Source organism: Phalacrocorax carbo, chromosome 6 (assembly GCF_963921805.1).
Source record: "Phalacrocorax carbo chromosome 6, bPhaCar2.1, whole genome shotgun sequence".
NCBI classification, from domain to species: domain Eukaryota; kingdom Metazoa; phylum Chordata; class Aves; order Suliformes; family Phalacrocoracidae; genus Phalacrocorax; species Phalacrocorax carbo.
In genome coordinates, this window is record NC_087518.1 from 18,886,386 (window position 1) to 18,911,447 (window position 25,062).

General features: G+C 42.3%; 1 protein-coding gene across 1 annotated transcript; it reads right to left on the bottom strand.

The window, feature by feature from the left end:
• Nucleotides 1-3,255: 3,255 nt before the first annotated feature.
• On the bottom strand, nt 3,256-23,186 carry ITIH4 (inter-alpha-trypsin inhibitor heavy chain 4). The gene is made up of 22 exons (XM_064455670.1): nt 23,077-23,186; nt 20,438-20,598; nt 19,893-19,997; nt 19,078-19,240; nt 18,865-18,975; nt 18,652-18,780; nt 17,674-17,790; nt 16,926-17,094; nt 15,731-15,847; nt 14,024-14,205; nt 12,947-13,129; nt 12,210-12,349; nt 11,431-11,585; nt 10,880-10,918; nt 10,511-10,567; nt 9,328-9,360; nt 8,296-8,331; nt 7,700-7,813; nt 6,800-6,974; nt 5,176-5,330; nt 4,196-4,298; nt 3,256-3,597 (listed from the first exon to the last, which is right to left on the bottom strand). Exons 1-22 carry the CDS (start codon nt 23,149-23,151, stop codon nt 3,522-3,524), a joined length of 2,595 nt encoding a protein of 864 aa, XP_064311740.1. The 5' UTR covers nt 23,152-23,186; the 3' UTR covers nt 3,256-3,521.
• Between the last annotated feature and the right edge of the window lie 1,876 nt (nt 23,187-25,062).

Genomic DNA, 25,062 nt, shown 5'->3' on the forward strand with positions numbered 1-25,062 from the left:
TGTGATCTCATGTGGCAAAGTAGAAAATGTCCCTACTGTTATATGACAGGGAAAGTTGGTGGGTGGGGAAACTAGAGTGCACACATGTATGAGTAAAGAGAGAAAAACACAGCTGACATAAGATGTGATGGTTTAAATTGAAAGAACAAAGTTAGAGGTGAACAAAAATGCAACAGAAGAATCAGAGGAAAAAAATATAGCAAAAGTATACTTACTGTTAAATTTATGGGAGAGACAGGCCTTCTCCAGGAACCAAATCCTTTACTAAAAGCAGTTGTTCTGTAGAAGAAGGAAAAAATATCAGTTCTTGCAGAGAGGGGGGTGTCACAGTGGCTGGATATCTCTGCCTGCTAAGTTCAGACAAAAATGTTGAAAGAAAAGAGTAGTTTCTGCAGACGTTAATAAGATACTGAAAAAATGAGGAAGTCAGGAACAGAAACAGGAAGGAGTGAGAGAAGACCAGAAAACTGAAACTAGTAAGGTTAAGTTTACATTGTTCTGAATTTTTGTACTAAGATAATGAATTAGATGGAATATAATAAAGTAATGATCGATTTTGGATCCTGGGACAGGAGCTGTGGGACTGCCCAGCAGGGCTGGTCCCATACTCACTTGCTCCAGTAAAACAAAAAAACCATAGCAGTGGGCAGCTAATCTTGACCTGCCTGGCTGGCAAAGTATAGGCACAAGGCAATACTGGACACAGGCGGAGCCAGAACTTCCCCGTTGAATTTATAGGAATGAGGCAAATCTCTGGAGTGGCAGGAGTCTTGTTGGCTGTGACTGAATTCACAGAATCCCAGGTTGGAAGGGACCTCAGGGATCATCTAGTCCAACCTTTCTAGGAAAAGCACAGGCTAGACAAGGTGGCCCAGCACCCTGCCCAGACAACTCCTGAAGGTGTCCAACGTGGCCAAGTCAACCACTTCCCTGGGGAGATTATTCCAACGGTTGACTGTCCTCAGTGTAAAAAATTTCCCTCTGGTGTCCAGTCGGAATCTCCCCAAAAGCAACTTGTGTCCATCCCCCTTGTCCTCTCCATGTGAATTGTCAGCCAGAAGATGACCTGAGGGGCTTCAGTCTGCTTTTGCATGGCTTCTGTGGCAGCCTGAGAAACTCCCACTTACACTGGTAGAGATAGAAAAATCCCCTTTTTAACATGTAGTTCTTCCAAGATTCCTGCAATGTAGGCGACAACTGCAACTGTAGCTAAAGGTGACAATGAGAGAGAGAAGTAGCAGGCAGATGCTCACAGTTAGATAAAAATATTACTCCTACCACCTTCCGGTACAATGCTGGTTAAAAGATAAGAGTATGAGACACACGATGTATTCTGCATCAGAATTAAATTATAGAATGCAAAGTATTCATCACTGTGTCTGTCCTCAGCCTCTTCAGCAAGAGAAGGGGGTGTAGGAAATCAGAAGCCCATCAGAACTCACTTCAGGGCTTGGAAAAGTCAGGAAAAAAGTGACCAAACCACAAATTAAGACACAAATCAAGTGGGAAAGAGTGACATGGAACACACAGACGGAAAGCACATGTGCATGAGGGAAGAAGCACTGTGGAAAGGACAAGCAGGTAACCAGGCACACCAGTGACATAGGGCTGCTGGAGAAAACACAGACATCCCTGGGGGTATAGGAGGACTCCATCAGCCCCGGGTGGCTGCCATCCCCTCTGCAGCTCTGGGCCCTGCACCTCAACGTGCTCTAGACAAATTGGATGCAGTCCCGAGGATAGGAGCTGCTTTGCAAAGAAGTTGCAGAAAGGGGGAAAAACCCCAGCTATGCAAAAAGTTGCTGTGAGGAAGGCTGACATCTGGTTTTTCTTCCCATCTTTGTAGGATCTGCTTCCTTGCAGCAAGGAAGAATGGCATTAAAAGGGGAACGGGCTGCCTGGGGCGTTTGGGGAGCTTCAGGCGCTGCAGGATTTAGCAGGTAGGTGAGAAAAGCAGCTCTCAAGAACGGTCTGTGCACACCTGAGCCTTGCTTAAGGCGGAGGGGACTGGGTGAAAGACTCTCTCCAGCCATGCCTTTCCGCTCCCTGTTTCAGTGCTATTTGCTATCCCTGCAGTTAGCAGGCAGGCGGAGGCAGCAACACGTAGGCATCCTATAACTGAAAGCAGGGAATTCTTAATTTGTGGTAAGTCCACTGATAAAACTAAGCATCAACAGCATGTAATTCAAATACCAAGTTAATTTAAAATGGAAGTAATCTGCTTTTCAAATTGGTAAGCCTGTTTATGATGTAGCGAAGCAAGCAGTCTGGTGTTTCCAGTTTCCAAACTCCACATTGTCCGTTGCGTAATCTGTCCAGCCAGATCTGCATCTCCAAATCTGTACCTTGGAAGTACAAGCAACTCACGCAAACATATCTCAGCATCATGTCTACACAATCCTTTTTAAAAACAGGCTTCTAATTACATAGTTTGCTTTATCTTACTGGCTTTGGCAAGAAACTGCTTCTCTTTTAGTACATTGCTTTAAAATAATGAGGTTTTTCCAATTATATGTTATTGGCAGGATAGAAAGCAACTTTTGTTAAATCTTCTACAATGCTGGTTTGTTTATGGGTTCAAAGATACATAGGAGCTGAAATTCTGAAACACAAAATAATTTTGGAATTAAAATTTATGAAAAAAACCTGAAGACTAAAACTACAACATTCATTCCACGGGCAGAGGCCCCTGTGTGTACATTTCCTCTGAAATGTTACCTCTGTGCACTACGTGGTATTCTGAGTCGTTCATTATTTGTAAAACGTTTTATGAAACTGTGCCCAAAAAGGCTGCTAAATTTCAGGTTGAAACACTGTCTTTTGCAACAAGTCAGAGGTCTGTTTCACAATAAGTCAATGTCTGTTGTGCAGTTGTTTTTAAAACAGCCTTGGAAACTTTGCAACAATGGACGGGACTGCAGCCACCATGGGCTCTGCCTTCCCCACTCACCTTCCTATTGCTAATCTCATCAGCTTTGAACATTGTTGCAGAACCATCTCCAAAAGAACCTAATACAGCAAGACTGGGGTGTTTTTCTCAATAAAATAAAACATGAGAGAAACTGGAAACTAATCCTGCTTTACACTTCATACTCTTTACAAAACACATAGTTCAAGAACACTGTCATTTGTAAGTGGATAGAGGGTATACATTTTAGAAATCTATTACTGTTTGCATGACACATTTGCTGGGTTGGGTGATGCAACTACTTATTTTTATTTGGAGACCTAAGTCTGTGTGTCCATATAAAAGTATGAGCTGATAAAATAAATTTTATTTAGTTCATTCACATAATTCTTCAACAGCATAGCCACACTGAGTATTAGAAACCATTTCAAAACAACAACAAGCAAGCACATTCTCATCGTGAAAGTATAATTATTTTAAGCTAAAAGATTTGTGACATTTGTATATAGTGACAGCTAAGGCTTTAACTATGTGGTTTTCTTCATGAGAGAAAGTATCAAAACCATTTGGAAGAGCATCATTTGCAGTTTTCTCTTTCCCAGAATACTCTTTTCTAGGGAGTTACATCTATTGACCAGCAAGGAACAGGACCACTGGTTGACTCAAGCCTGTAATCTTTCTTGTATTGCCTGAAACAAAATCAAAACAAGAAAAAATTGTGATAAAATAACCAAAGGGCAGGCCCAGGATCGACCTTCTGTTTGCAGATAATACCAGGAGCCAGAGGGAATGTGTGGCCCAAGCTGGCACCTCTCTTCTTTGAGAGCTGGAGGTGGTGGTGATGGGGACAGAGGGACAGCGAGCAGAAGCTGCACACTCACAGCATTTCTTCCACATCACAGAAACTGGCTAAAAGCAGTTGAAGTGTAACAACTTTTTCCCGTGGTAGGTCCAGCTGAGGAAACACCCTCTGTCTACCCATGTAAACAAGGCAGCAGAACCTTACTTTATTTGGCATTTTTAATGCAAACCAAAGTCCCAAGGTAAGATTCTCTCCCCCCCCCCCCCCATTAAATAGGAGCCTTGAGCCCTGAAGCATCACCTAACAAGAAACTAATTCAGGCTGTTGGGTCAAAACTCACGCACAAGCTCCTATTATTTACACCAAAGAGGTGTATTCTTACAGACAAACACTCCCTTTGTTTAATTTCTTTTGGTCTCTGGTATTAGCTGATAAAATATATCTCAAAGCATGTACATCACTTGCCCTTTCCCCGTATCTGTTACCTGGTGACTTTGTGCTGAGATCCAGACACACTGAGGAGTCTTTCGTCAGCTCTCAGGTTGATGTTGGAATCGCTCCCAAATTTTGCTTTTGAATAAAATTGACCTAAGCAACAGGCACACAAATTATTTAAAAATACAAAACATCTCAGTATTGCTGTTCATTTAACCCCAATGGCAGCCCTTACAGTAGGAAAGCAGCTGTCTGCCTCAGAAAGAAAAAAAAAAGCCAAAAAGGCTCCCTTAGTAAGTTAAGAAAATTCCCATGTTTCAGCTGTGATCTGTTATCCCTAATGCTCCTCCACAGAGAGATTCAGTCTTGCTCTGATGGGTTTTTACCTCTTTTTTTTTGGTTTGTTTTCTGTTGTTGTGTGTGGTTTTAGAATACGCAGCCTCTCCATTTGCAAAGTTTTTGAAACAACTTCAACTGTGGACTCATCAAAAGTTGAGATGTTCGGGACCAGCTGGCTTTCATTTTGTAATCCTGATTGTTTACAATTTTATGACCATTATTTATAGTCCATTATTTGACATCAAATGAATCTGCTGCATAAATTATGTCATTCCACAGCACTGTTGAGGTTAAGCCCAACCATTATTTTAGTCTTATTTTAAAATTTTCTAAACCCATAGTAGTCTATTTAGGCTTGTACCACCAGCGAGTGGAAAAGCATTGTTATATTTCAAGGATAAGACCTCCCCACTTCGCAGAGCAGGGTCTAGATTGCTGTGTAGAAAATGGTGATGTTAGATGTCTGAAAAGAATAAATTAAATGTAAAGTTTCTCTAAAACCCATGGAATTACAGCATTCCTGCTGCCTTGCCTGCCCACTGCTTTTCACGAGAGCTTGTCAGGACCCAGGGAAGTGAAATCTGAATAAAGGCTTATGATGTGACTGAAAAAAACCCCACTATACTCTCATTTCAGGACCTTCATTACAAGATCACCCTCCTTTGCTGCATACATCCATACTGATACATACCCAGAACTCCACTGACTTTGTCAGAAAAATGGTCGGTGTTCAAGAAATACAGCCCGAGGAAATTATCCAGGAACTTCACAAAGGAAATTTTTACTGTGACTGTATCAGACAATGATGCTGTAAGGCTCCTTTCCTTTTCAACTGAGACTCTCAGCCTAGGAAGAAAATTACGATGTTATTTTCAAGAATAATATGAAGAAAGAATATGTATTTAACTAGCTGACATTAATTAATTAAAATAATTTCTTTGCTGCCTTTTGTCTCTTTCCAACTGCATTTTTCATTATCTGTTGGCGGTTATTCTTAAGCTAGAAAATATTGAGTAGCATAGATTTCCTCTCCGTGCTGCACAACAGATCTTTCCCATATCCCGCGACATGCAAATACACCAACAGAGACGAGCTTTTTGCAGGCGAAAATACCTTGTTATCCATAAAGACAAGAAATGCTTGGATGGTAAAAAACATTTTTTTTGTTGTCTTAATGAGAAAAGAGGTAGACTAGATAAAATAATTCAGTCTATTTAATGAACAATTCAGATACGTTTTACTCGGATATTTCACAAGTTTTTTCAGACCCTGCCTTTCTTCTAACCCATTAATTTTATTTTGACCCCAGGTGGGCTTGCAGAATACAAACACCCGCTGTCACTTTTCTCCCTTGCAGCTCAGGTTAGACAAAACCACACCCTCACACGCTGGTGTGCAAAGCGCTGCGGTTGCAAGGGCTCAGATGCTGGTTTGAAGCAGGAGGATCAGTTTGTTTGGCAGATGACACATTCTAGAGAGGCATAAATTCAGCAAGTCCTTGGCTCTGTTTGGATTACAAAACTAATTGAAAGCAGTTGGTTTAGGACTTACCTTATTGTCTAGAACTGCCTATAAGAGAGGGAGTGCTTTGTGTCCTGCCCGCCCCAGATCAGCACAGATCTTCCCAGGGCTTTATTCTGGCAATGCAAAAGAGCTGGTGGAACTAGCTACATTCAGTTCTTTCTCGTGGTAGTGAAGGATCCTGCTCTAATTAGTCCGACAAATTAAGTCTACATTTAAAGTACCCTTTCTCCAACAGTGGGCATTTAGTTACAGACAAGTATTCGAAAACTTTATGCCTTCCCATAAAACATGTCAGCTGCCCAGATGTGAGTTATTGCTAAAACTAAGGAGAAAGAAAACTTCAGCCTTTGTGGAGCCAGTAAAATGTACAAAAGAGACAGTAAATGTCAAAGCCATCACTTTGCGGTACTTGGTCTGCAGCCGGAGGAATGCAAAGTGCCTGGCGGCAGCTGGCAAAGCAGTGGCGCAGGGGCTGCTACGTGCCGCAGCAGGTCCTCTTCTTTGGAAGATAAATGTTCTGCCTCTGATGTCAAAGCAGAAAGGCAGGCTGGTGGTGCAGTTGTTTTGATTCTCTTACACAGGCATGGAGAATTAAAATCAAACCTTTTTTGTTCTCTGTATTTGAAATGGGGGATCGTGGAGGTACCCTGCTTCTGCCCACATTGAGTGACTCACCAGATAAGGACATTTGGAAGCACTTACTTGAAGAAAATGTAAAAGTGGAGGCATGGATGAAAAGAGTTGTGACCCATGTTTTCAAGTTTGGGAAAGGACAGATCGACTTTTCTTACCCCTGGGCGGTGGAGGTGGCTGACTCTGTCCACAGCAGCTGAATGCTCTGGTTATTGTGGCTTAATACAATCTCATCCGTGGAGGCATGGATTCGTGCAGGGGGATTCACGTAGGTAATTTCAAACTGCACAAAGCGATTTCTTCTGTCTCCAAGTTTCCCCGTGACAGTGAGTCCTTTATTACATTGACACAAATTTGTCAAGTGACCATGTTTATAAGGTACAAGTGATCATAATAAAACTGCTTCAGCTTTGCTGCTAAAGCAACTTAAGGATCTCATATCTAGTTTTGGGAGGCACAGGACCTCCCATTTTCAGATCCATGTGCCCCCAAGGCTGCAGTGGCATCACCAGAGTCTGTTTACCCCCGTGTTGGCACCTCCTCTCACAGAGGTGGCTCTGCTCCATAATCAGAGCAGCTGGCAAACAGTGCTTGGGGCCACAACTCCTCTGAGTACAGGACCACAGAAGAACTGCAGCACATTATAAGCATGCGTCTTTCTGTTAGCATGATGGGACCATGGGGTTTAAGGGCTCTGCATCCTTAGAAACCCCCACAGTCTGGCGGGGAAAAAGCCTCAAGGCCACAGGTGTGACGCCAGGAGGAGAAGGAGATGACCCACAACCAGACCTGTGAGAAGTCCCCTCGGCTGTTGCACAGTGAAAGTTAACATTGCCTAATATGGGGGTTGGACTTCTAAAGGTCCCTTCCACCCCAAACTGTTCTATCATTCTATGATAATAGAAACAAAAAATTAACCACAGCCTCTCCAGTCACTGCAAGGTAGCAGGTATGATATGGCCCTTCACGAAAAGGGGGGTTATTCCCAAAGACACCAGCTGCTCTCATTGACCAGACTCTCCTTATCCTTGGTATGAGGGGTAATTTGACTCACTCACCTTGCTCTGGGTCTGACAGCAGGTGGACAGAGGGCTGAGCTTTTCCATGGGTATTTAAACAGATTATTTCATTTTGTTTGGGTAATTGCAAGAGAAGCTGTGGATATTCGTGGGCTGAAAAGCCAGAAGAACAAAATTAGCATGCAAACAGAAATCTAGCCTGTGCCCTTTGGATAGGCACAGAAAATTACTTTATCAATTTATACAAAAAATATTAATTGTAGCTTTTATAGAATGGAATGATTAAAATCAACACAGTAATAATTATTGAAAAGGACACCCAGACACAGCATCTTGACATGAATGAAAACAACAGATTTCTAGAGCTTATTACGGAAACGAGCCCTTAAAAAAAGCTGAGGCTGAGGTTTTGTTGTACTACATTTCTGTTGGTGGCGATATCCTTGAGCCCGAGAGTCTTCTCATGGGATACGGGGATGTTTTTCTCTTATGTGAAAAGAATCAGCCCTGTTTTGCAAGAAGAGGTAAAGGGTTTTCATAGAGTTGATGCAGCCAGAAAAAACATTATTGTATGAAAAACTGTACATTAAAGTTATATTAATTATTAAAATGAGACTAGTATATGTATTACTTACCAAGAGGTTGTGCTCTCGTTTTGTCTGTTAGCCTAACTGAAATAATTAAAATTAGTAAGAAAAGTTTAATGAAACATTTTTCTCTAAGTCAGCTAATTAACTAGGAAGAATACTGTGACAGAAGCCTTTCTGGCAGAGCTCTTCACTGACTTCTACAGAGAGCTTTGCTTAAAACAGTATCTTCCAATGGGGGGAAAAAAAAGCGCACAAAGTCCAGTGCCTGTTTCTCTTAGGATCGACTGTGCCACTGGGGCATCCTCAGCCTGCAGGAGGGTTGAGAGCTGCATGTTCAATGGCCACTGCACAGCACTGAACCCAGCACACCCACCCCAGCTCCTCTCACATGCAACTGTGAATAACTACCTACTGACAACAGCTTCTTATTGCTGCCAGATTGGGGCTCAGCGCACCATTGACCTGAAATAAAAGGTTTTTTCCAACGTTTCATTGGTCTGAGGTTGTGCCTTGCATCTTCCTCCCACCTTTTAAAACAGGGAAACCCTCCTGTTTGTTGCCCACTAACTTTTTTGGACACAGGTGTGAGTGCACGTGTGTGGATTCTATGCAGGCAGCAGCCAGTGCCTTCTCTGCTCTGTCCTGTGGGAGCTTGTGGTGATGCTGAGCTCTGTCTCTGCAGCACCCCGGGATTTCCTCCTTGCAGAACAGGCACTGTCATTGTGCAGGCAACCGTGCCCCACATTGGCTTCACAAAGCAAATGCCATGACTGGTAAATTACTTTTTTTAGACACGTTTCCTTCAGCTTACTAATATATGCTTTTCCAGACCTTTCACATTTATTTTCAGGAGGTATAATCATTTTTTATTTCTGAAAAGGGACCAAGATTGTTTTCAAAAGTTTATAGTTCATTATAAAATATCTGTAGACTGAAACACATATAATAAAACTGAAATTGTCTATCGGGGGGCATCCACAATAAAAATGTATTTATTGAAGTAATGTTGCTATGAAGCTACATGTGAGATGAACTTTATAAAACTATTCTGAATAAAAACAAAGGAGGGGCACTTACCAGCAGGTGATCCACCCCTCAGTCTATAAACATCTGAAGAAAGAAAAGAAAGTATCTATTTTATTCATAATTGTATTACATAATTTATGGGAGTGTTTCAAACATCAAACCTCTAATTCTCCAGCTGCACCTGTCTTCCTTTCCCAAAGTCACCTGTCTGCAGTAATGAAGACCACAGAACATGAGCACTGATCCCTGGAAAATATTTCCAGCCAAAGGATGGAAATGGACAAAAACTATTAAGAACTTGGTGAGGAAGGGATTTGCAAAAAGGGATTTCATTGTCTGCTAGATGCCTGGGGTGTCACCTGCCACGTGCATGGGGACAAGGGAGGGTAGTGGTGGTGCCGGTGAAGCAGAGTTGCTCATCCCTAGTGCGGTGCAAGGGTGAGTGGCTTCTGGTAGAAGGGGGCACCCGGCATGGGAGGCTCTGCAAAGGGACCAACTCCATGCAGAGCTATGGCATCAGCACAGGCTCACAACATGGTCCCTCTGGAGCACTGCAGCCCCAGATAAAAGTGGTTACTGGCAGTTAAAAATCAGATGGCAAACCATGAGAAACTGCAACACCCGAAAGAGCACATCAAAACCTTCCACTGTCCCAGTAGCCCAGCATCCTGTTTGCCCCTTCTCCTCCCCAGCTGCTCCAGCTGTGCTGGTCCTTCATGATAGAAAGAAATGGTCCTCAGTGATGCTCTGGCCAGCACCATCCCCAGATGCAGTGGGCTCATCCCTGTGCCCTTGAGCAGCGGTGCCTGCCTGACCTTCACACTGATGTGACTTTCAGCTTGGCACCTGCTATGGAAACAGGTCGTGCTGCAGAGGTGGTCCCAAACTCTTCTCCTCTTGCAGCCAAAGGGATCTTTGAGAGAAGGGCAGCACCAAGCCCTGCATGCCCCCTGAGCAGGGCAGGGCCGTCACTGGGCCGTGCTTCTGGTCAGGGAGGTTTCTAATATTAAATTCTCCAATGTCACTTTGAAGCAGATAACCTTCAGAGAACGGGGCAGCATTATAGTTCCCTCAATACACTTCTGTGGAAGAACTAGACCAAAACAGGGGCTCTTCACCTATATGCTATTATGACGTATTACCATAACTGAGATTATCGGATTAATAACGTTGTAAGTTTAAAATTAATATTTAAACAGGTCTATTATTTCCAGAAAGAGAGAAAAAAAGATACCTAAATCATCCTTAGGAGCAAGTAGAAAATATCTTGAGCTTAATTTCGTGACAGGTGCTTCGCACATGATAGAAAGAAGGAGAAAACATCATTAGTACTGTTCACTTGAAGAGCTACTTTTCCTCATGAGTAAAGACAATTTTGGCCTTCAAGACTCTCTGAATGGAAGATTTTCTCCCTTGACCCTTTAACCGTATTATCCACCCAAACCCCACACAGTCCTTGCCAGTCATTACTTATGTTTTGCTTCACATATTTTTCCAAATCTCAGATACTTCCCTCTATAGAACAAACACCACGAGCTCCTTTTTTTTTTTCCATTAGAGACTACTATGGAAATACGCTACTGGAAAAGAGGAAAACATTTACCTTTAGCTCGTACTGGAAAATTCTTGAGCTTCTCATTATCTAGGGCAAGGAAGAGGGACAGATTAGTGTCATACAGTCAATGCTAAATGACTTTACCCATGTGCAAACCAGAAAATTGGGACAAATGGGTGTTTGATTTCAGGTGATGAGCTTTTTTGGTGTTAAAGGATAGGTAGACAGAGCACATGCAAGTAGCGATGGCATGCTTTCCTCCCCTGCATTCATTTTTCTGCTTTAATGCTACAGAGGAAAATGCAGAATTCCTTTGTGGTGACAGGAACACTGAGTAACAATGGTTACATTACTTTTAGTTAATACTTAAACAAACTGTTTTCCATTTCAATAGTATTGCCCATTTCACCACTTCACCTTTTAAAAAAATGCCGTGGTTTCCTTTTTTTTTTTGAAAGGAAGCTAATCCCTGAACTCCTGCCTCTGATGTGGTTCATTACCATGTCACATCACTATAAAATGAACCTATACTGGAGGTCAACAACAAACCATCAATAACAGCAGCACATTTCAGGGGAGCTGTTCAATGCCCCATTTACCAGCTTCGGTGGGTTTGTTCGCCAGCTCCGACTGCGACTGGCCAGCAGGTTTGGTGACCACCATGGAAGTGAGGGGTGTAACAAAGCTGTACCGCAGAGACAGCTCTAGAGCTTGCGCCTCCAGAGTTTTCTTGTTCTCTTCTTGTGCTGAAATACTAAAGTCGATGTTAATGGTGAAGAAATAATGTATAGAGACTATAAGCAGGTTGTCTTCAGATTCGGTTTCATATTAGCTGTGTCTTAAGAGTATTTTTTATTATTGAAGGGTGAGTAGTCTTATTGTGATAACTTAGCTGTTCACATGCTTGAAATTATGGAGGTGCTTAATTTTTTGCAACACTGCAGCCTATGTATGGTTCAAAGACATAAAAATAATAGATACATGATCTATGAAATATCTTACAGACATACTTATTGTTCTCTTTACTAGATATTGCCATTCATTTATCTACAGGCAATAGTTCTGAATGTGTAAGAACAGCTCAACATGATCCATGCAATTAAAATCTATCTCATATGAAAATATAAAATACTCATGACTTTTCTATGTGTATATACACATATATGTATACATTTAATGATACAGTGCTCTCAGAAACTGAAAGGTGCCTCATGTTCCTCATACAATAATGAAGTATTCTTCCAGTATACTATGTTCTTAATACTATATGCAGAAGTATTTCTGTTTCTTTGTGTTTTCCCATCATATAATTTGTGAATAAGGAATTTGTTTTTTAAGAAGGTAGGAACTTTTAATATGAAACATTTTAATAGCTTACGATTTTTCCAGAAGCTGTTGAATGGTTAAGTAAGCCCACAGTTTCTCTATGAAATTTCCAAAGATGTAACTCTGATTTTGAAATACTTGCTCCTTCTCTTTGACATTTGCTTCTTCTTTAAGAGTCAAGTCACTAGTATGCTGAAATGCGAGAAAACTGACCATCAAAAGAACAATTCCAGACTTCTTTTATAGTCACATTATTAGACTTAAAAGAACATCTTTCGGTACCAAAATGCCCTTTTGTCCTTCAATTTTGTCATTTCCGTTGGAAAATGCAACTCCAAAATACTGAAGAAGCATGTATTTTGGATATATTACTCTGGACTCAAAACAATATTGAAAAAAAGAGGTATTGAAAATGTACTATTTCAACATTTTTGAGATGATTCTAAATCATCTCATTCTAAAAATTCTAAATTCTAAAATTCTAAAAATATTCTAAAAATACAAACCAGTTTCCTAAAAATGCTTGAAAGGCCAAAATATTATGGTTTTGAAAGGATTAAAATTGCTGTTTGCTTATCTGTGAACATACTTCAAGGTTTTGCTTTTGTAGGAAGTTCAGGAGGGGAAAATTGTTTGAATTCTCAAATATTTTCTAAAATGGGAAAACACCTGATTGCCCAAGTGTAGAGAACATACCTTGCACATAAAAGACTTCTTTAAGTCTCCTATTACACCATAAAAGTCAGAAGGGAGACTATTTTTTTCACAGTTGGTAAACAAAACACTTACTGACTGAGCTCTAATTTCTACTGGCAAAAGATCAATCTCATTGCTAATTTTTCCAGATACTATAATTTCAGATCCTTCAAAAAACAGCTTGAAATTGTTCTTGGTTAATCCCTCAATGGTGTTTTCTGGATACTGCATTTCAATTTTCATTAATATTGGGGTAGCCACCTCTTGATAAAAGCCCTAAAGAACAGCAGAGAGAGAGAGAGAGTGAACACACACAAATTACTGCAAAATTATGCAAAGCAATATGTTGAATGTCTAAAATCCCCTTAAAAAGAAGGGAGCAAAGCTTTTTCTTCAGCAGTGTAAGACTGCTGCAAACCTAGAAAGAAAAAAAAGTTTCTTCCCAAGGTTCAGCACACCTTCTCCAGCCAGACTGGCGATGCCATAAAAACTGTATTTCCCATGGTAATTCAAGTACCCAAACAGCATCCCCATTATCACAGTCCCACTCAGTTAGGTGTTTTGTTTTAGCCCTTTTTCACATCTGATTTTTTAAACTTGACTAATTCTGAGGATTAACCTTTCTCTTTCTGGACTGGGGCTGGTGTTAACCAGATCCTGTTTTGGTTGGATGTGCAGAGACTGGGAGAAGTGGCCTCCCGAAAAAGAGAACATCCCAAAAGTTATAACCCTCTCCAGATGGGCAGGAAAGACACAGGCTGGTGGTACTGCAGAGCCAGTTTGCCTGTAGGTGCCTCCAACTACCCACTGATTTTTAGGGAAACCATAACAGTTTCCAATTGTAGTACTTCAAGTGGTTTGAAATTGGACCCAAAACCAGAAGATTTTCCACCACCACCTCCCCTGGACAATTTGTCTTTTTGCAGAGGCACAGAAACCTGTGAGTTTCCAGGTTTGTCCAAATGCAGCTGACTTGAGGAGGACTTCAACTTTGAATCACGTTACAGTACAAACCCTCAGACACCCCAAAATTGCCTTCCTCCCTCCCCAGAATTAACAGATAAACTCAAAACCAACTCTTCATCTCAGAAAATCTGTGGTTTTGCTGCTAAGACTAGGCATAAGCCATAACTGATAGATGGCTTTTGTGGCATATTCCTTAGAACTGACCTGGAGCTGCAAGGCTGCATCAGCATTCTCATATATACGACGTGCTATTCCCTCATTGCTTAGGGCCATTTTCTCCAGGAACTTATAACTGACATCAAACCCGAACCCAAGGCAGAAAAGAGCAAATTTCCCATTGATCACTTTCTGAATGTTTTCTTGAATTACTTCCACATTAACCTCACCTGTAATTGAAACAGAAACATACCTTTGTTTGTTTGTTTTTTTTTTTTCTAAAGTACAAAAAGATAGCAGCAGATTTAATGAAAAAAAATCTGCCTAAAGTAATTTAAAAATAATTCAGAATAAAATATTAAAAATATATGGGACAGAATTCCGTTAACTGAATTGGAGATGAAAGCACCACTGTGCATTTGGAGTGCCAGAACCTGATTCTCCCCCTTACTAACTTCTACTCATATCTTCACGGCTAACTGCAAAATATTTCACAAGATTATGGGGGCCAAAGGAGGTGTTTAGGACAAAAGGGACACACATTACAACTTAACAGTGCAAGGGATGGAAACACTTGATCAAGCCTTGGGAAGAAAAGTACCATCCATAAAAATTATGTGCATGAATTCAGAGAAGAATGGCTCGGTTAACAGTGTAATGCAGACAAATTGCAAATTAAGTCAGCCATGCTTGTCTCCCAGCCTCTTTGCGTGACAAAGGGAAAAGGTTTTCACACCATCATCTTATCCCATTTGAAGAGCTGCTGATGGCCCTGGGAGGAGAGCTTCTCTACCATCATCCAGGCAGGAACTGTCACTGCCTGTAGCAATATCATGGGAGCAGCCCAGATTTTTCCCTTTCAGCCTGCTTTGCCAAGGAAGGCAGCGTATGCAACAACACTGTGTGTATTCGCCTGGCGCTCCACCCTGGCCTGATTTCTAGCCAACTTGTGGATGTGCAATGTGTTCAGGGATATTTGAGATTCACTGTGGCCGTGCTGAGCAGGCAGCACCGTGAGCTGAATTTTATTAAAAAACCCAAACAAACCTAGCCAAAGCAGTATGGGTCACACGATCTGAAAGGCAGACTGATCATATTGTTGGAGGGCGTACAGCTGAATTAATACTGCTGGCCTTGAAGAAACGCTGGTGCCACACAAAACTTAAACTCCTGTTCAGAACAAGTGATGTTTGTGCCATTGCATTGGGTCTTACTGTTTATTTAGCCCGATATTTCTATCTCAACCTTCTGGTTTGTGCTATCATAGCTGGTCACTAGTTAAGAGTAAGACATGGAAAAGAATACAAAACAAGAGGCATCTTGAAAATATCTCAAGTTTGGGGCAAGGAGTGTGAAGAAATGTAAGCAATACCTCTCAGATGGGGCCATACATAATATATATAAAATGTCCATGCTTTGGCTGTAAGTATTTTACTTTCACATTTCAGCTCTGCCTGGAGTATGTCCAACAATTTCCTCACGTATAGAAACTGGGAAGCCAATGGTATTTAGCAAAACAGTTCCCAGCTAAAGGACATGTAGTCATGGGCAGGGAGGCTCTGCCATCACTTCTTACAGCCCTTGCCAGAGCCCTCTCATAATCATCCTCTCTCCGACACAGATCCAGCAATAGCCCAGCCTGCTTATACCAAAGCTCTTCTGAAACACAGACTTTATCTGTCAACATCTGGGATGCAAGTGTAAAGGGGGGGGGGAAATCAAGGAGAGAGAGGACTTAGGCTATTATTTACTCACCAGAAGTGGGCTGGCCGTCTGTCAGCAAAATAATCATGGAGACGCTCCGTTCTGGCAGCCTCTCAGCTTTATCCAGCATGCTCACAGCAGTCAGCAGGGCACGATTGATATCTGTGCCTACAATGAGAAAGCAGGCATCACTCACCTAAAAAAGGTTAATCATCTGAAGAAATCGGTGCCCTTCATCTCTGCAGAGGCCCTGCAGAGTTGTTTAAAGTTTTCTGCAGGAAGTAATCTCTCAGAGATAAGGTTTTAGGGGTTTAGGTTACCGGGTTTAATTACAGTGTATTATATTGCAATGGCAATGCTGAAGTATTCTTTTGGGAGCATTTTCCACCCGTATGTCATGGGAAATACAAACATGTCTAGAGCCATTAAAAAGTGTTTAAATAACTGTCAGCTGTTAATCTACATTTAAGAAATGTCTCCTAGCCTTATTTGAGAAGTCAAAGGAAGGAGCTGGGCATAGCTGAGCTTTATTGGTGTTAGCGGCTATGATAAGAAAACCTATGTTAATACTAACAGCATAACATTAATGGGAGATATAGCCTTTTAGATGTGCCTACAACTAAATAATAAAACCAAGCGTGCTGTGTGATGCAGCAATTGAAATGCTTCATGCCCATTTTGACTATTTTGTTTCTGTAGTGTGGCTTACATGGGAGTATAACTTTGGATGCATTTTATTTTACAAGGGGACCCTTGATATTAAAAAAAAATCAACAGATTGCTGTCAAATGTTGAGAGAGTTGCCACTTTTCTGTAGAAAAAAGATCTAATATCGGGAAATCTTCCAGCCACCTCTGTTATAAAAATCTGAAACAAAACTTTGTGTCATGTATGTTTCTTAGATGCGATGTAACCATTTCCATATCATAGTGTAGTCACCAATCTGTCCACTCCCATAACCAGCCTTTCTATCCTTTCTATCGTGGTGTGAATTTTGGGGCTGTCCTGTGCAGGGACACGAGTTGGATTCGATGATCCTTGCGAGTCCCTTCCAACTCAGGACATTCTATGATATGATTCCACGATCCTACTCATCAGTCATAAGTACATAAAACTTACTTGCTTTGTGAGCATCGATGGTAGTCCTGTGGCAGTATACAACTAATAAAAATAATTTTTTTTTCTAAGCAATAAAAAATATTAGGTGCATGTTTGTGGTTACAAGCACCTCGGTGGTGCCTCGTACCTCCACTAGCAGAAAGTGTTCGCACGAATCCTGCAGCGCTCGCCACGTTCTCTGCAGTGGCTTGCAGCAAAGAGCTCTTCCACTCCACCACTTTGTTGTTAAAAGTGATAAAGCTGAAATGATCTTCTGGGTGGAGGTCTTGCAAAATCTTCAACAGGGCATCCCTCGTCTGTTCCAAGGAGAAAACAATCACTTTGAATATTTCTACTTCTCTACCAGAACTGGGATTGGAATTGGAGTGTACTATGGGGGTTTCTCTACAGGACTATTCAAGAGGCAGCCCATGCCCTTGTTTAGTCCTAGGGGTATTTTTCAGCTTGAAACCATCAGAAATGGCCATTTTGCTTAACTTACAGACACAAAAGAACACCTATGAGGGCTGTAGTAGGCTTGCCTGCTCTCTAGCAAAGTTACATACAGAGGCATCAAAAAAGGTAACACAGATTAATTCTTTAAACTTCATTAAAGAAAAAAATTAGAAGCAAAATATTCTGCAAAGACAGAGACAGAAAAAGTGCTCTCTGCCTTGATGTTTGATGCCCGTAAGGATTGCCGTATCAAAAAAGTGTTGCTCTTTATGTATGCACAGATTAAAAAAGCTATTATTTTCAAGCATTTCTACATGTCTGAAAATTTTGCTGTGTACAAAACCAGCATGTGTATCAAAAGTGAAATTCACAGTCACTTCCTCAAAAGGCTGGTGTATGTGACTGACACAAACAGAGGTCAGTACTTTGAGGTAAGTTACCTGTTCAATTTTTCTGCCTGCCATGGAGCCACTTCGATCTATAACGAAGACGACATTTTTGGGAAACACTGGCATTTCATGGGGTGCAAAGTAATGCACAAAATACCCATTGGCAATCTGAAATACAGAATGTGAAGTCATGTAAAAATTACATTTAAATAAATAAATATTGCATCTTAATGTTCTGGCATAGCAAGAAGGGGGGTGCATGCTCAGCATTCTGTTCTTCTAGATTAGCCCAAATCAAAGAACTATTAAAATATATCTCCTAACTGGAAACGATACTATCTGTAGAGAGCAAATTACAAAAGAACAGCGCATATATATATATATATATAAAATACCCTCCAGTGCCAGATGTATATCTGTATTATCACTGTATATTATGTTACATCTTTATCACCTATAAGCACATCTCTGCTCATTGACTATGGCTGCCATCTTTTAGCACATCCATGTATACTTCATTACTGAAATGGTATGGAAAATAATGTACTTTTTACCTAGGATATGCATTAGTCCATACATATTTTTAAGTTCCTGCTCTCTTTAGCCTATGCCTCAGTTGTTGCAAAACATAAAAGAAAACCAAGCAGTCATTTTAATAATTCTATAAATCACATTTCTCTAAACTTCATTTACAAGAAGCCACAAATACACCTCAGATCAATTACAATAATAATAATAATTTTTAAAAAAGTATAAAGAGACATCTATAAAGTAGCCATATAGATTTGGTATTGAAACAAAATTAAGATTGATTTTTTTTTTCATGGATGATGCATTCTTGCAATGTGTCTGGTGTCTCTGGGGATTTAGTGAACACTGCTATCAGTTCCTGCTGACCCTGGATTAATGGAAATAGCTTTTCCTATCACTCTTGGTGTTTCAAAGTAAATGTTGCTGTTTTGCTGATTGCACTTCACATTCAGATGTATCTATGATGTGAAAGCATTTTTATTTCTACTTCTTTTTTACCTGTATATCACCTGCAGCGGCACCTCTTTTAACATCATAACGCACAACAAAATCACCATTGAGGAGGGTTTCATCGAGTTCAGGGTTTATCTTCTGTTGTTCTACAGTTGGCTTAAATAAAATATGAGCCTGCAAATCAATCAGAAGAAAAGATTTAAAGCAACGTAACTTAAAGCTGCCACCAGCAGTATCATCTGGCAGCTGCTGCTTTACCTTGGTTTCGTTCTGCACTTTCGTGAGCGCCTCAGTTAACTCATTTGTCATGAACGTGCTGTCTGTCTCCAAGAAGCATATGCCTTGGGGCTCGAAGATGTGCACATCAATCTGACAGCAGAGAAGAAGTCGGTGTCAGCATCTCAAAGGAAACACAGTCGTGACTGAAAGACACTGCGGTGCTCTCTGCCCAGCCCTCACCAGGCAGCTCACCTGGAATTGCTTCACAAGCTGCTTCGGTCGGACCTTAATCAGCAGCTCAAACTTCCCCAGCTGCCGCTTCAACAGCTCCTCGTACATCAGCTCAAAAGTGACTTTGCTGGTGGCTGCTATGCTGACAGACACATGAAACTGCTCCAGTTTTCTGTCTGTGATTCTGGGGGGAGGAGGGCAGAACAGAGATTTACCTCCTGTGGGGAAGGTTTGCTTGTGGTGGCCAACATCTATGAATTGTCCTAAATAATGGAGAGGGGGCCACATGGAATAAATAAAAAAGAGTAGCAGTAAATCTTACTCATCATAGACAAGATTTTTTTTTACATTGCAGGTGGTATTATATACATTACATAAGCATGCCATGGGTGCTGCATATGCAAGCTGAGAAAAGGAGTGGAAACCTCTGCATGCCTCAGACTGGGATCAAGCAGAACTGGGACTGAATACATGGGAAGCACAGATCAAATATACCCTGAAAGCATGATGTCTGCTTAAGTGGCATGGTCCTCTGTGCTTGTGGGGAAGCAGACTCAATGACTGAGCATTATCACAGCTCAGCAAGGTGTTCCTGCATGACAGCAACTCCCAGGGCAACACTAAACAGTGACACCTCCCACTGAAGCCCATTGCAGGAGCAGATAGAAATCATATGTGTATGTGTATACACACCATCCCTCCCAACAAGAGCCCAAGGCTGATTTTCACATTTATCCCCACTGAGAGATGGCTGGCTCCAGGTTTTAACCTGCCCCCAGCCAGACGAGAAGCTGAGGAAGAGCATTGGAGCAGCCTCACTCAGGATGGCAACCTACTTCACAAGCCCGGCACTCTGCCCTCGTGAGACCGCAGCGTCATATTCCTTTTGAGCAGAAGCTTTCTCCTTTATTATTCCTGGGTACACCTTACCGTCAATGGACCTGTTTGGTTTCCATAAAAATTAATTAATATTAGAAGGAAAGCACTGGGAAAAGAAACAAGAGAAATGCTGCACTTTGTGGCCCTCAGGGTATGAGCAGGGGACACTGGCTCCCATATCCCTCCCTGTCCAGGAGGACACCAGAAGCCACCACCACAACACAGCCCTCCTCCTTGCAGGGTCTCAGAGAGGCTGGAGCAGGAGAAACACCACCACCAGACGTGTTTGTCACCCACCCTGTGCAGCAGGCAGCCTTGCCCTGGCCCTGAGCACCTTCTTTCTATTTGGCTGCTTACTATGCCCCACAGACCATTTTGTGCAGGACCCTCTGGAGATAAGCTCTTTGTGCTTTTTGCTCAGCACCTCCTGAGAAGAAAGATGAACCCCTGCCCCAGTCCCTAGAGCTGCCTCCTTCACACCACAGGTAAGGGCTGGTCCTACATGGAGAAGTTGGTGATGAAGGCCGTCTTTGGTAACTCCACTTCAAAGGTTGCCTCTTTGGACTCATTAGCTCGGTTGACAATTTTGCTGGTGATGACTGTGTGAGCAAATCGCGATGTGACCTTGCAGTCCACATGGAGGCTGTAGATTTCAATAGCATGCTAGAAAAAAAATAAACAGGCTGAAACAGAAACACGCAGTTTTTGCTCCTAAGCAGTCCTTACCTTGGTGATGTTATTGGAAAAGTTTGATGAAGGAATGAACTGTTAGGTTTGGATGGAATTGAGGAGGGGGAATTATTCATGACCAGACTGGCCATCTGCTTATTCACATCCCTGCAGCTGTAACCACAGCGCCATGCAAAAGCTGCAGCTACATCTGCATGTTGTCATTCCACAGAAAGCTTCTGCTGAGCCTTCTTCTGTGGTCTTCTCTCCTTGAGGTACTCTGAAGCAGCTGCTGTGTCACCCCAATACATCGCCTAAGATTAACCTCAGAAAAATCAGGTGCCTCTTTAAGCGCTTGACCCATGGAAAGTGACCTGCTAGCTTTTTGAAGTGACTAGTGACTATTTATTTGCTCTCCCAGCAGTTCACTTTGCTGCACATCTTTCAGCTTGGTGCCTTGTGTCACATACAAGGCAGGTTTGAAACCCCGCATGGGCCTCCAACCCCTCTCTGCTTGCACAAGGCAGGGGATGCCCTTTGAGCGCTTCTGTTTCTCCTGGTCTGGTGCTTTTAGGGCCCCCACCGCTCAAGGCAGGAGGGCAACATCCTGGAGCTACCCAGGAACACCCCACAGGGTGGCTGGACTGGGAATTGCCTGGAGCACCTGCTTCTGTAGATACCCTCTTTTTGCATTTGGGATGTCTGTTTTAAAGGCCTTACCTGTGTTTCAGTAGTGACAGTAAGAAGGGTTGATCTGGACATCACCAGCCTCACAATAGTCCAACAGTTTATTAAAATAAAAAAGCTCAGCACCAAAGCAGATCATTGCACCTCTATTTTTACTTTTCCTGCCTCACAAATCTTTTGAATGGCTAATTGATTGTTAGTTATTTTGATAATTGACCTATCTCCTGTACTTTGCTCTCCAATTAATAGCATCCACTGGCCTCTTCTTGGTTAGGGCGCTGGCCAAAATTCAGAAGTTTAGTCAAGCTAAACATTGCCATTCAATACAAAGCTGTGACTGCAGTTTTGTGCTCAGGCATCAGGGCAGGAGGTGCCACAGCCAACACCATGTGAGTAATGGATGGCTGTTTCCTTTTTCATTACACGTTGCCAGAGCATGCTTCATCTCCTGATGCCTACTGATAATTCAGCACAATGGGATAAAACCCAAAAATATTCACCAAGAGAACAATTTCCTGATCCTGCCAGTTTGGGCGTCTCTCACTGCCCATGCCTCCCTGCTGCCCACCCCCAGCTGGAGCCCTTCCTGCCCATGCTGGGGATGTCTCCCCCAGAAGCGTCTCTTCCCAAAGGCCTTCCAAGTATCCCCAAGCACCTCTGCTTACCTTTGCTGCCTGCCATGCCCAAACCTATCTGTGGCCTGTTCAGAGGGGAGGTTTTGCCATGACTTGAGCCCTGAGCCTCGAGTTGTGGCTCATTGGGGCAGCACAGGCACATGGTGGCCATCGCTGCCCATGGAGCATCATTCCGGCACAGGAGGAGCTTGCCCTGTGTAAAACTTACCCTGTGCAAAATCCACCCTGCTGCCATGTGCTGAAGGGATGCTGCAGGAATGAGGGGACAGGGACCTGCATCCCCTGCACTTGCCCAGCCCCAGCAGCATTTTAGGCTGTGACCAGCCCAACCGAGCATGCAGCAATGTGCAGCAGGGTGAGGGGCATGGCTGTGCCCTTAGTGAAAGGGGCACGAGAGGACCAACCCCGGGTCTGTACCTGAAAGCAGGGGGAGTGACTTGTGGCTGCTCCCCGAGGATCGCAGGCCCGTACACCACATCCACAGCTTCTTGCAGAGTCCTTGGCTGCCCCTGCAGCAGCCACAAGACCTGCCCCTGCCTCCCAGAAACCTGCCTGCTTTTCAATTGCGTTTCACACTTTTCTCAATAGGCACAATGGAAATAAAACCCCTCTAACATAAGGTTTTCTCAATTTCTCTAATATAGCTATTTTTAAAATAAGACCAGCTGCATGCACGCTGAGATGATAAAACAGTTTGCTCCTCCAGACAGTACAAATAACTGTCTACTCCCCTCTTTTCCAATCCGTATAAATTATTAAATGTCTGTCAGAAATCTCCTGGCACTATGACAGTCCTCATTTGGTCCTGCTACAACGGCACTGTGTCAAGATCCAAACCTCATCTAGCGGTCGAGGGAGACCCATTGATCCCTCAAATTTGATATTTTACACCCCTGGGGGAGTATGATCAGACACATCTGCAAGTGCTCTCCTGCCACATTTATACTATAACAGCCCAACCAACCAACCAAAAAAGCCTTAAAAGGACCCAAAGCACTGAAATCACGACACAATATACCTGGGGTTCCGCAGGTGGTGGTTACCAGAGGAGTTACCTGCATTACCTGGCTGACTACCACGATATCACCAGATCACCAAATGAGCAAACAAGATACCGTTAAAAAAAAAAAAAAAAGAAAAGAGCAAATACCTTTTGAGCAATAGTTTCTGCTAATACTATGAGTAAGGAAAAGACCATCAATGTGAGCAGCCTTCTCTCCTCCATTTTGGAAAGACCAGATTTTCAAATGAAAACTCGGTTTATCTTAATCAGTTAATGAGTAACTTGTACTTGGGGATATTATGTAGACTTTGAAGAGACCCAGAAACTTAATATTTACATGTTAAACATAGGTAAAACTTGAACTTGGTTAACGTTTATTTTTCCAACAGATCTTTGCTGTTAAACATTAGAATTTTAATGTTTCATAATGCATACAGTTAAGAAATCCTTATGTTTTCTTTTTAAACTTAGATATCACTGTGGCACATGAAATCCCACAGGCAGACAAACTGGTCTGTGCAACAAGCTTCATTTTTGGATGCATGAATCTCTACCACATCCAACAATAATAATTTGAAAGGGCATATCCTTAGTGTTATCTCAAGCACTTCAGAGATTTGGAGATTGCTAAGACATGCAATGCTCATGTGAGATTTTACAACTGGTGACTTCTTCAAACCTTGTGCCTCCCTGCCCAACCAGCCCATGAGGGGTACGGAATGGCCCTCTTAAATCATCCCTTTTTGCTTCTTCTGACAAGCCATAATACTTGTTTTTCAAATAGCAAAGTCAGCTGTGGCCTGTCATTAGCTAAACAGTAAAAGTAATCAGACCTTTCCTAGACTCCCTAGAGAGAGGGGCGCTAAGTCAGTGCCTGTACGTACACATACGTAAGTGTACAAAGAAAACATAACCCACCCAAAAATAAGCACAACAGCAGCCATGCATGGGAGTACATCTGGCCTTGTCCGGCCCTAACACAGCTGCAACATATCCAGCTGGGGATTCTGTAAAGTTGCCCTTAAACCACATGCTCAGTGGGGCTGTTTGCACAAAAGCTTAGTGCTGGGAGAGTTCTGCACCTAAATTTACCTGTAAACTGAGTGGGATGACTCTTTTCAGCTCCTATTTTATAATAAAATCTTCATCCAACAGGGACTTCGAGCAGTTCCTATGAAGTTTTTGTTGGTCAAGGGTTGGCTTGTAGCTCTGGAAAAAGAAATTATCTTAAAAGTCCAATTTTATACACAAATAATTATAGACAGTGTTATACTAACACAATTCCTAAAACTCATGCTCACTCGTGTGGTGTTTAGGTAGTCTCCTAATGCAAGACAGCTTGCATGACTATTTGAAAGATATTTCTCCATCTGAGTAGTTGTAACGTCTGCCTTTTCTAGAAGGCAATTTAAACACATTGTAGGGAAATAATTGGTGTTTTAGGCAGTGGGGTTAACAGGCCCTGGGCAGAACCCATTTCAAAAGTTCATCTCCTCAGCTCTACAACTGAGGAAATCAAGGTGAGAAATGGGGGTCAGGGAGCAAGCTGTCACAAGCCATTCCAATGCCACATGTCTGGGGCTTGCTTGTTTTATTGGAAAGCTTTCAGCAGGCTTCATTTTTTCATGCATTCCCAGTGCAAGAAAATAAAATGTTTGAAATCTTGAAAATATCAACAGGACAGGGAAATTATCGTCCCCCGGGGTTGTAGTTCAGAGGATGTCTTAGGCATATGCAGCTGCTGTGTCAGCACCCAGTTCCTGTATGCATTTATATGAACACATGCATGCAGGTATGTTAACACGCAACCAGCCGGTGCTGTGGGGAGATGCAATCGGGGAAGACTGCCTCTCCCCTCAGCCCTGAGCAGATGAAGGCTGAATGCTGCCCTCCTACCATGATTTCCCTGCCTCTCTGCCCTGTGCTTCCAGCTCCAGGATGGCAAACAGCCCTTTCTCAACCAGACCTGCAGCCTGTCCACACAAAAACACTTTTGCTTTTTGCCAACATTTTCCCCCTTATAACTCTATGGTAGGTGATGCCATTAGTTGTCCTAAATTAATACAAAGATCCTGTGGAAGTACATGCACCTGTGTTTGCTTGATTGTTATTTTACAGACAAAGTGTCCAGGT

What these genes read in the sequence shown, in the direction of transcription:
- ITIH4 (XM_064455670.1), bottom strand. Translation starts at nt 23,151, where the DNA reads ATGGAGGAGAGAAGGCTGCTCACATTGATGGTCTTTTCCTTACTCATA. An exon ending in CAACAGCTTCTGGAAAAATC is followed by an intron (nt 11,586 to 12,209) that starts GTAAGCTATTAA and finishes CATCGACTTTAG; the next exon opens with TATTTCAGCACAAGAAGAGA. An exon ending in TGCTCCTAAGGATGATTTAG is followed by an intron (nt 9,361 to 10,510) that starts GTATCTTTTTTT and finishes TTCTTTCTTCAG; the next exon opens with ATGTTTATAGACTGAGGGGT.